This window comes from Phacochoerus africanus, chromosome 8 (assembly GCF_016906955.1).
Source record: "Phacochoerus africanus isolate WHEZ1 chromosome 8, ROS_Pafr_v1, whole genome shotgun sequence".
NCBI lineage: Eukaryota > Metazoa > Chordata > Mammalia > Artiodactyla > Suidae > Phacochoerus > Phacochoerus africanus.
The window spans coordinates 79,572,315-79,583,536 of record NC_062551.1 but is presented as its reverse complement, the minus strand read 5'-3'; the positions used below and the strand labels follow the sequence as shown (position 1 = coordinate 79,583,536).

At 50.8% G+C, this 11,222-nt stretch overlaps 1 protein-coding gene across 1 annotated transcript; it reads right to left on the bottom strand.

Annotated features, from left to right (window-relative positions):
• Nucleotides 1–2,776: 2,776 nt before the first annotated feature.
• On the bottom strand, nucleotides 2,777–10,270 carry LOC125133429 (proproteinase E). The gene is made up of 8 exons (XM_047791545.1): nucleotides 10,218–10,270; nucleotides 8,916–9,001; nucleotides 6,683–6,780; nucleotides 6,425–6,559; nucleotides 4,810–4,946; nucleotides 4,305–4,447; nucleotides 3,560–3,712; nucleotides 2,777–2,864 (listed from the first exon to the last, which is right to left on the bottom strand). Exons 1-8 carry the CDS (start codon nucleotides 10,255–10,257, stop codon nucleotides 2,847–2,849), a joined length of 810 nt encoding a protein of 269 aa, XP_047647501.1. The 5' UTR covers nucleotides 10,258–10,270; the 3' UTR covers nucleotides 2,777–2,846.
• Nucleotides 10,271–11,222: the final 952 nt, after the last annotated feature.

Below are 11,222 nucleotides of genomic sequence, written 5' to 3'. Positions count from 1 at the left end.
TAAGTCCAGCGATGTTCATGGAAGCACTATTTGTAATCACAAAAATTGGCCCTGCTCTAAAAATGTCCCTTGTAGGGGGAAAGGCAAAATATCTGGCGTTGTGGGGCAAATGGAAAGCTCTACCAAACCAGCAGCGATGAATTGGGAGATGGATGAATTAGCAGAGATAGACTGCAAAAACATAAGGCTGGGTGAAAGATGCAAGCTGCAGAATAATCCACATGGCAAGAAGCCATGCATGTATTTTTAAAAACCAAAACAATGCAACATATTGTTTATGGATATTTATATGTGCAATAAAAAAATAACATCATGGAGTGGCACGGTGGGTTAAGGATCCAGTGTCGTTTCTGCAGAACTTGGAGAGCTGCGGAGGCTTGGGTTCAATCCCTGGCTCAGTGCAGTGAGTTAAGGATCTGGTGTTGTTGCCACAACTGTGACATAAGTTGCAGCTGAGGCTTGGATTTGATCCCTGGCCTAGGGACTTCCATAACTGCAGAAGCAGCAAAAAACCCCACAGATATATATATATATACACACACACACACATACACACATATATAATACACATTTTATAATATATATGCAATAAATATATAATATAATATATATAAAACAGCATGGAATGGAAGGATAAACACCAAACTCCTTTTATCAGAAAGGATAAGTTAGGTCCGTGCCACTGTACAAACAAACACCCAAATCTCAGCAGCTTTATACCAAAAGTGTATTTCTTACTTGTGCTGCATGTCCATCAGGGGGAAGCAGAGAGGCTCTGCTGACCAGCAGCCACCGGTTACTATGGCAAAGGGAACGAGAATTTGGCAGATTGTCCTCTCTCCAATCTTCACCTTGGCCAAAGCAATCCACACAGGCAAACCCAGCTTCAAGAGGGCAAGCAACAGCTCTCCCAGTATGGGCCCCAAAGGAAAAGCAGTGATGTTGCGTGGACGACACCACACTTGGCCTGATGAAGAACCCTGGGAAGCAGGGGCCTCCACCTAAACTAGTTCTTTTTTCAGAAATGTGAGGCCAAAATGTGAAATTTGTTCGTTGTGGATGGAGGCTACATGGGTGTTTCCTCTTTTATTCTCCACGTGCTATTTTTTATACTTTTCAAAAGTAGAAGTGTAATTTTTATTTTACTTTGTGTCTTTTTAGGGCCGCAACCACTGTATATGGAGGTTCCCAGGCTAGGGGTCGAATCGGAGCTGCAGCTGGCCAGCCTATACCACAGCCACAGCAATGCCAGATCCAGATCTGCGACCTATACCACAGCTCACAGCAACGCCTGATCCTTAACCCACTGAGTGAGGCCAGGGATCGAACCTGCATCCTCATGGACGCTAGTCAGATTCGTTTCCACTGAGCTACGACAGGAACTCCATAGGAGTGTAATTTTTGTCTTTTAGGGTCGCACTGGCAGCATATGGAGGTTCCCAGGCTAGGGGTCTAATCGGAGCTATAGCCGCTGGCCTACACCACAGCCACAGCAACCCGGGATCCGAGCCACATCTGCCACCTACACCACAGCTCACGGCAACACTGGATCTTTAACCCACTGAGTGAGGCCGGGGATCCAACTCAAGTCCTCACGAATGCTAGTTGGGTTTGTTCACCACTGAGCCATGACGGGAACTCCATAGAAGTGTAATTTTTAAAGGAAGGGGGCCATGGAACAGTGTTCGTATTAAAAAGTGTGTCCTTGTAGGGACATGTCTACTGTCATGGTACTCAGGAGAAACGTGAGGAAAAGAACTCTGTTGTTTTTGTGTTGCCTTTGGTGGCACAGCAGCAGGTTTGGGACCTCAGCAATGGCCCACAGGGCTCTGACTTGGTCTCAGCATTATGTGTGCATCTGCTCCCCACTGCCCGCCCCCATAGCGAGGACTCTCCCTGAGGTTTGTCCTACTTCCTCTGTCCTCCTGGCCCTAAACTTTCAACAAAGAAAGTGTCTAGTAATCTTTTAATGAATGACTCCCAGATACTCATTTCTATCTGAAGAATGAGCCATTTCAGGGCAGGAACCACATTGTCTTCCCCCTGTGAGAGCCGTCCTTGGGAAGAAGGAATGAATGCTTGTTGAATGAATGAATGACCACAGTCTTCCCTCCCCAGCCCATCAATGGAAGCAGAAAGGCACAGCCCTTCCCACTCCACCAGGAACCTCCCAAGGGATTGGCAAGCACAGTGTTTCTTTGGACTCTACCACTTTTTTGGCGGGGGTGGGGTGGGGGTGGGGGCTGCATTGTAAAGGCAGTGCTTGTGCGTGTGGCTATACAGGGTGACCAACTTCCACGGTTTCAACCACCCAAAATCCTGTGTCCTGTCCCCTCGGTCCCAGGTAAACTGGGTCGGCTGGTCATTTGACATCAACTCCCTTCTCTCTGGGCCTCAATTTTTTCTCTTATTTTCTTCTCTCATTTTCTTTTCTTTTCTTTCTTTCTTTTTTTTTTTTTTGTCTTTTTGCCATTTCTTGGGCCGCTCCTGCGGCATATGGAAATTCCCAGGCTAGGGGTCGAATCGAAGCTGTAGCCGCCGGCCTATGCCACAACTATAGCAACGTGGGATCTGAGCCGCGCCTGCGACCTACACTACAGCTCACGGCAACACCGGATCCTTAACCCATTGAGCAAGGCCCGGGATCGAACCCACAACCTCATGGTTCCTAGTCAGCGTCGTTAACCACTGAGCCACGATGGGAACTCCAACATCTAAGATTTTAGAAACAGACCGGAGAGGAAGAGGTGAATCAAAGAAGGAAGAAAGACTCAAGTTGGAATTTTCTGAGAGGGTTTTATTTTTTACAAAGAGCGTAGATGGGCACTGCCACCTCAGCCATGGTTCTAGTGGCTTGCAATGATCTGAAAAAAGAGGGGGGAAAACCAGAAGAGTCTAATCAGGAGCACAGCTTCTGAAACCATGTGGTACTGAGTACAACTCCCAGCCATGTCACTCATTGGCTGTGTGACCCTGGGAGAGTGACTTGCCCTCTCTGATTCTCAGTTTCCCCATCTGTATGGTGGGGTAATCACACTTATTAACTCACGGGACTTTTTTTGGGGGGGCACACCCATGGCAAATAGAAGTTCCCAGGCTTGGGGTCAAATTGGAGCTACCGCTGCATGGCCTATGCCACAGCCACAGCAACACGGGATCTGAGCCAAGTCTGTGACCTACACCACAGCTCAGTGTAATGCTGGATCCTTAACCCACTGAGTGAGGCCAGGGATCAAACCCGCAACCTCATGGTTCCTAGTCCTGGATTCATTAACCACTGAGTCACGACAGGAACTCCACTCTATCCTTCATGACAAGAAAAGACCTGGACCAGAAGAGGCACTTCATAAACACTTGTTGAAATAAGGAAACTCAGCAGCGGTTCAGAGCTCCCCCCAGAAGCCCTTAAGCTTCTCAGGACCACCCTGTAGTAGAAAACATCCTCAAGCCCCTCTGGGATGTCTCCAAGGGCCCCTCCCAGGACTGAAGTCCTAGGATCAGCACCTGCTTTCCCCGCCCAACCCCAGGGAACATGGAGCCCTGGGCCCGCCCTGCTCACCTCTTCAATCCAATCAATGAAGGCTGAGGTGCGCGTGAACACTGTGGGCTTCTTGAGGGTGTTACAGCCATAGGCAGAAACGAAGCTCGTCACGCCGTGGACCTGCCAGGAGCCATCTGCTGCCCGGCAGTTGAGGGGTCCTCCAGAGTCACCCTGGAAGGGTCAGAAAGCACCGAGGGGCTGAGCTTTAAGGACTTGGTTCTGACTTTATGGATTTTGAGGAACCCCCATGTGACTCGACCTCTCTGAGCCTCAGTTTGCTCCTTTGTGAAGGGGAATGCTGTCCATATGATAGGATCTTGTGAGAATTAAATGAGATGGTAAATATACGACCATAGCGCAATGCCTGGTAGAGAAGAAGCCATCCATAAACGGCAGTTCCCATTATTAGTACCCCAGTTAGTTATTACTATTATTACTCCTATTCATTTATGCTGCGATGATAGTATTGCTTAATTATAAATTCAGAATCCCAGAGTTGAAGGTGACTGTAGAGGGCACAGTGTCAACATCCCTTGCTGATGGGGTGAGGAGCAGGGAGGGACGGTGACCTGCCCCAGATCAAGTTAGTGTGTGAGCTGGGACTCGAGCCCAGAGACCAGGGCTGTGTGTCTGGGTGGCACAGACTCCCTCCATGTCCTGCCTGGCCTGGAGGTGGAACGGATCCCTCCTCTGCCTTTCAGACAGCTGGCAGCCTTACCCGACCCCCACACACCCCGCCCTAGCTCAGCAAGAGCTGACTCACATTGCATCCAGAGCGGATGTCCCCGCCGGCACACACCATGGTCTGCTTCACGGTGCTGCCCCACCAGTCCCACTTGGAGCAGTGCTGGTAGTCCACCACGGGCAGCAGAGCCTGCTGCAGCTTGTCCGGGAGTGGCCCATTGGCTGCAGGAATAGAGAGCGCTGAGTCAGGGCTAGATCTGGGAGTCAGGGCTGGGAGCCCCAGAGTGGGGCGGGGGACTTCTAGTCTGATGGGAACTCTTCTCCCACCAGGGTATGTGGTCCTGCCTGCTTTGTCCATTAGAATGCTCCCAGCACCTGGCACACTGACGACACTAAAAAAACAGTCCATGGAACACATGTGTGTTTGGGAGGATGGGGGGGGGGTGCGGGTGGAGAAGGCTGGTGCTGGAGGAGGAATGAGAGAAAAATGCAAGGATGCTCCTGGTGTTGTCCTCAGCCCCTGAGGCCCAGGCTCTGTCTTCCCACCCACTGTCCCTGCAGCCGCTGAAGGGGTCAGCACTTACTGTAGAGACGGCCCCAGCCGCTGATGTAGCAGGGGGTATCATTGGGCAGGATGTCACCGGCGGAAGGGAGACAGGCCAGCTGGACCTTGTCTCCCAGCTGGGCGCTGCGCGAGAGCTTGACAAGGGCAATGTCATTGCTGGGGAGGAGGGAAGAGGAGTCACAGGGAGCCTGGTCCTCCAGCGAGGCCAAGCCCTACCCCTCAGCTTTGGTGGGGATATTTCACCTCCAGGGTGGGCTCACTGCCCCCCTCCCTCCAGATCCCATGCATTTTTTACTGCTGAGAAACTTTAGGAAGACCTCCTGGCCCCTTCCACCCATGCTGACCCTTAGCCTTCGTAACTATCCTCAGCTTTTATACCTGTGGTTCTCACACGTCAGCTGAGTCCGAATCACTGGCGGGCTTGTTAAAACCCAGGTTGCTAGAGCCCATGCCAGAGTTTTCTGAGGCAGTGGGTCCAGAGGGACCCAGGGACTCATCTATCTTTCTTTCTTTCCTTCTTTCTTTTTTTCTTCCTTCTTTCCTTTCTTTCTTTTTTTTTTTTTTTTTAAGGGCTGCACCTGCGGCCTATGGAGGTTCCCAGGCTAGGGGTCTAATTGGAGCTGCAGCTGCCGGCCTACGCCTCAGCCACAGCAACGTGGGATCCGAGCCGCATCTGCGACCTACACCACAGCTCATGGCAACACTGGATCCTCAACCCAGTGAGCAAGGCCAGGGATTGAACATGCAATCTTATGGTTACTAGTCTGATTCGTTTCAGCTGCTCCGCGACAGGAACTCTGGGACTCATATTTCTAATGAGTTCCCAGGCGATGCTGCTGCCGTGGACCTGGGAACCACGTTTTGAGAACAACTGCTCTTTCTTCAGCTGCCTGTTTGTCATTAAAGTCATTGCATCAGGGCCAATTTTCTCTCCACTGATCCCATGAGCCCCGTGAGGATGGGTCAAGGTCTTGGTCATGATGGTCCCTCACTTCTGCACTGCACTTTCAGGGATTCTGCCTCCTTTTCTGACCCCTCTCATCAGAAAAATGCCCAGCTACCCAGACACAATTTCGCATGTGCTTGAGAGACTTAAGGAGCTCTATTTTGTGTTCTCACCCAACAAATGCCTCCTTGAGCTTCATTGCAACCCAGGAAGCCCAGAAGGTCACCCTTTATAAGTGGTCAAACTCAGGTCCAGAGAAGGGCAGTGGCTTGCCCAAGCCACAGAGCGACTTAGTGCTGGAGCCTGACTCTCAGTCCAGTGCTCCTCCTTTGGCCCAACAGTGCCAGGAATCCAGGATGCTCTGGATGAATGTCTGTTGAACGGAGGAGCCCTTGGATTTGGGAGAAAAGGCACCAGAGGAGTCCTGGGCTCTGAAGCCAACTAGCCAAGTGGCCTTGAGGGAGTTCCTGACCCTCCCTGGGCCCTGCTGTCCCCTCTCTAGGGAGAGAGGTTTGGGAGGTTTAGTGTAGATGATCCTCAGAGGCACTGCTGCTTCTTTCCCTCAGCGTTGGGACCTCAGGTTGCCGGTCCAGCCCCACAGTCCCTGGGAGTCTTCTCTGAATCAGTACTGGGTCCCAGAGCGACCAGTAGAGGGACCCCTGGGTCCCAGGCTTGAGAGTTCACTCACCCACAGGACACGCAGTTGGAATTCCAGCGTGGGTGCACGAAGAGGTCCCCAGCATTGATGGGGATCACCTGTTCGGAGCCCTCATTCTCAGAGCGGTCATACTCGCCCAACACCACCTGGTAGGTCAGGGAGCGCCTGCCGGCGGAGGTGACATCAGTCTAGGCCTGACTAGCCTCCCACCGTCCCTTCCCTCAGTTCCCCACTGCCCCCCCACCTGCCTGGTCTCACACAGGGACAGGGGCAAGTGAAAGAACTCACGAGATGCAGTGGCCTGCAGTTAGGACCCAGTCAGGGGCGATGAGGCTGCCTCCACAGGTATGATGGAAGGCTCCGTTCTTTTCATATTGCAGAGAGACCTGGCGGCAAGGGAGGGAGGACCACAAGGAGTGGTTGGGACCCCATATGAGTGTGGCTAGCCGTGGCTGTATAGGTGGGATACTGTTCAACTCTAGAGGGCAACATTCATGCAGAATGGCACCCTCTGGAAATGTGCAGTGCCCGACCTACACAACTGTACCATCTATGGCTACTTTCATGCTACAAAGGCAAAATTAAGAGATTTCAATAGAAACCACATGGCAAACAAAGGCCAAAATCTTTTCTCTCTCATCCTTTACACAAGTTAGCTGACCCCAGCTGTAGATCAGTGCCCTCCCATAGAACTTTCTGTGATGGTGGGAATGTTCTATATCTTGGCTGTCCAGGATGGTAGCCACTAGCCACATGTGACTATTGAGAATTTGAAGTGTGGTTAGCATTGAGCAACTGAATTTTGTAACATTATTGAATTTTATTTAATTAAATGAAATTTATTTTTATTGTTATTGTTATTTCTTTTGTCTTTTGTCTTTTTAGGGCCACACCCACAGCATATGGAGTTTCCCAGGCTAGGAGTCTAATCGGAGCTACAGCTGCGGGTCTATACCAGAGCCACAGCAATGCCGGATCCAAGCCACATCCATGACCTACACCACAGCTCACGGCAACGCCGGATCCTTAACCCACTGAGCGAGGCCAGGGATCAAACCCGCAACCTCACGGTTCCTAGTTGGATTCGTTTCTGCTGTGCCACAACGGGAACTCCTAATTAAGTGAAATTTAAGTGGGCACTTATGGCTAGTGGCTACTGCGTTAGTGCAATGAGTCAAGCCCTCTGTGCCTCTGTCCACTGACCTCTCTAAACCCCTTTATCCCTTTATTACTCTCAGAGCTTATAGCCCTGCCGTATAACTGAGGAGTCTGGAAATGGGTCCCCCAAATCTCCCTTCTTAAACGTAATAGTGCTGGGAATTGCCGTTGTGGCTCAGCGGATTAAGAACTTGATTAGTATCCATGAGAATGTGGGTTTGATCCCTGGCTTTGCTCAGTGGGTTAAGGATCTGGCGTTGCAGCAAGCCTCAGCTTAAGTTGTGATGTGGCTCAGATCTGGCATTGCTGTGCCATAGACCATGGCCGACGGCTCTGATTCGACCCCTAACCTCGGAACTTCCATATGCCGTAGGCATGGCCATAAAGAGAGAGGAAAAAAAAAAACAAAACGTAGTGCTGAAATTCCATTATGAATGCACCAACCCTTGGGTTAAACATTACCCTCTTCCCAGATTCCTTTTTTTTTTTTGGCCTCACCTGGGGCATGTGGAAGTTCCCTGATCACCGATCGAATCCTTGCCACAGCAGTGACCCAAGCTGCAGTGACAACACTGGATCTTTAACCCACTGTGCCACAAGGGAACTTCTCCCAGATTATATATATATATATATTTTTTTTTTTTTTGGTCTTTTTGCCTTTTCCAGGGCCATTCCTGCGGCATATGGAGGTTCCCAGTTTAGGGGTCCAACTGGAGCTGTAGCTGCTGTCCTACACCAGAGCCACAGCAATGCTGGATCCAAGCTGCGTCTGCAACCTACACCACAGCTCTCGGCAACACCGGATCCTTAACCCACTGAGCGAGGCCAGATATCAAGCCCGCAACCTCATGGTTCCTAGTCGGAGTTGTTAACCGCTGAGCCACGACAGGAACTCCCTTTTTTGGTCTTTTTTTGGCCACACCCGTGGCATATGGAGGTTCCCAGGCTAGAGGGTGAATCAGAGCCATAGCTGCCAGCCTATGCTACAGCCAGAGCAACATCAGATCCAAGCCACATCTGAGATCTACACTGCAGCTTGTGACAACACCAAATCCTTTAAACAACTGAGCCAGGCCAGGGATCAAACCAGCATCCTCATGGATACTCGTCAGATTCTTAACCTGCTGAGCCACAGTGGGAACTCCCCAGATTCTACTTTTAACTTGCAAACAGCCCATCGAGAGTTACAGATTGAATGGGCAAAACTTCATGTGAAGTAGACTGTCCAAGGATTTCCTGGCTTTTGGAAGCCGAAGTGGGTACTGGAAGCAAAGCAAGGGAGCCGAGACCGGATATGCCTTGCAATCAGAGCATGGAGTGCGGAGCCCATGGTGGGAAATAGTGCAGCTGGAATTGCTCTTACCTGCCAGGGCCAACTGTAGGGGACCGCGTCCTCCCCATTGACAACGCGGGAGGCAGGGTTGTAGGAAGGTCGGCCACAGCCCGAGGCTAGAGGGGAAAGGAGAAGTGTCATGCCAGAGAGTCCCCAAGAGCAAAGAAGAAGCCTGGTTCCCAGTCCTACCTAGTTGAGCCACAAACAAGCTGTGTGACCCATACAAACTCCTTTTGCTCTCTGACCCCAGTAGACACATATGAACAGTGAGCATTTGGACTAGATCAGGGGTTTCCAGAATCCCAGGAGTCTAGGGACCCAGAAGAACACATGGCTTCCTTCCATGGCAGGAATGAAGGGTTTGCGTTGATGCACTTAGAACGGTGCCCGGCACCCAATGAGTTCTTGAGAAATGACAACTATTGTCATGAAGAGTGCGGCATTGGGGAGTTCCCGCTGTGGCTCAGCGGGTTATGAGCCCAACTAGTATCATGAGGATGCAGGTTCAATCCCTGGTCCTGCTCGGTGGGTTAAGAATCCGGTGTTGCCAAGAGCTGAGCTGTGGTGTAGGCTGCAGACCCTACTCAGATTCTGTGTTGCTGTGGCTGTAGCATAGGCTGGCAGCTGCAGCTCTGATTCAACGCCTAGTCTGGGAACTTCCATATGCTGCAGGGGCTGCCCTAAAAAGCAAAACAAAACCAAAAGAGTGGCAGCTTTGGAAGACCGCCTAGATTCAAAGTGCAGTTCTGCCCCCGGTTCTCGGATGGGCTACCTTACTCTTCTGAGGGCCAGTTTCTCTATTTGTAAAATGGGGATAATAATAGTACTGTGGCGAGGATTACACAAGAAAATATAATAAAAAATCCTTAGCATTCTGCCTGGTGTATGGTAAACTGTCAATAAACATTACCTGTGGCTGTCAAACACTATTCATCAAATGATGCTGCGTGACGACTGCAATGTAATGTAACAGAGAGACCAGGAAAAGGCTAGAGCACAGGAGATGGAGCGCAGTAGCGGGATCATGAGAAGAGAGTTGGAGGGTTAAGCAGAAGAACTGAAATTCCAACCTAAGCAGTCTACCCACGGAGCCCACACTCCTTTCTATGTGACTCTCTTGCCCCCAACAAGGACTCCCAGCCCAGAGGCTTGGGTCCCCCACTCTTCCTCCTGAGCTGGTACATTCCCCTCCATTCTCCTGCTCCAGCACCAAGCCGAAAGCCTCCACAGTCATACCCTAGAGATAAGCAGGGACCTCGCCTATGGAACCAGGTATTGGGTTCACTCAGGCTGGTAGACTCCACTGCAGTGCCGCACAGGCTGGGGTCTTACCAAGGGCCACAAATAGGAGAGAACTCAGCAGCCGGATCATCGTGAGTTTTAAGACGATAGGAAAAAGATCTATAGCCTGAGGCTCTAATATAGGGAAGGAAGCAGGTGGTGGGGGGCCAGACTGAGCCCCATTCCTGGAACAGGTGGCAGAACATCAGGTCTCCCATGGTCCAAGGCCGCAGCCCTAACCTACCGCAGATCAGGAAGTGATAGCAAACAACAGGACCCACGGTTCCCCGGATGTGTGGCTGCACAGGTGGCAATGAATGGCAAGCTGATAACGGGAGGGGGAAGGCAGGTTCCTATCAGGACAAGCCAGGCTCTTCCAAGCAAGAACATGGGCTCTGGGATTGTTCGAGGCACCTGAGTTCAAATTCTGACTCTGCCATCTCCAAGCTCTACATCCTTGGGCAGGCGACTTAATCTCTCTGAGCTTTAAGGTTCTTAACTCTCTCATAAGATTAATACAATATCCACCTCAATAAAAATGCTGTGTCATCGAGCACTTTCTCTATATTAGGATGTTCTTGGGGATGCAGTCATGAGCAAGGCATGGCCCCAGCTTTTCTGGGAGCTTGTAGGGGAGACAATGACAAATCAGTAAAATTAAAGAAAAGCTATTTCTGACTGTGGTGAAAGCTGCTATGAAATGTAGGTTCCTGGGGTGGGAATGGGAGCAACTCATTCAGATGAAGGACCAGAGAGAGTGACATTTGGGCTTAGGAGGTAGCGTGCGATTGAATCCTAAAGGGTAAATAAAAGCCAGCCTTGGGAAGCCTCCAGGTGGACAGGACAGCAAGTGCGAAGGTCTAGAGGCTGGAATGGGCTTGGCTTATCCAAGGAGAGGAAGTCAGTGAGGCTGAAGTATGGTTGTCAAAGTGGAGAGTAGTAGGGGATGAGCTCAAAGAAGAGGTGATGCCTGACACTGAATTCACACCTAGCAATTCCACTCCTAGGCATGGCCCCTTCAGAAGATCATGCACACGTGCCCCTGGAGACATGCAC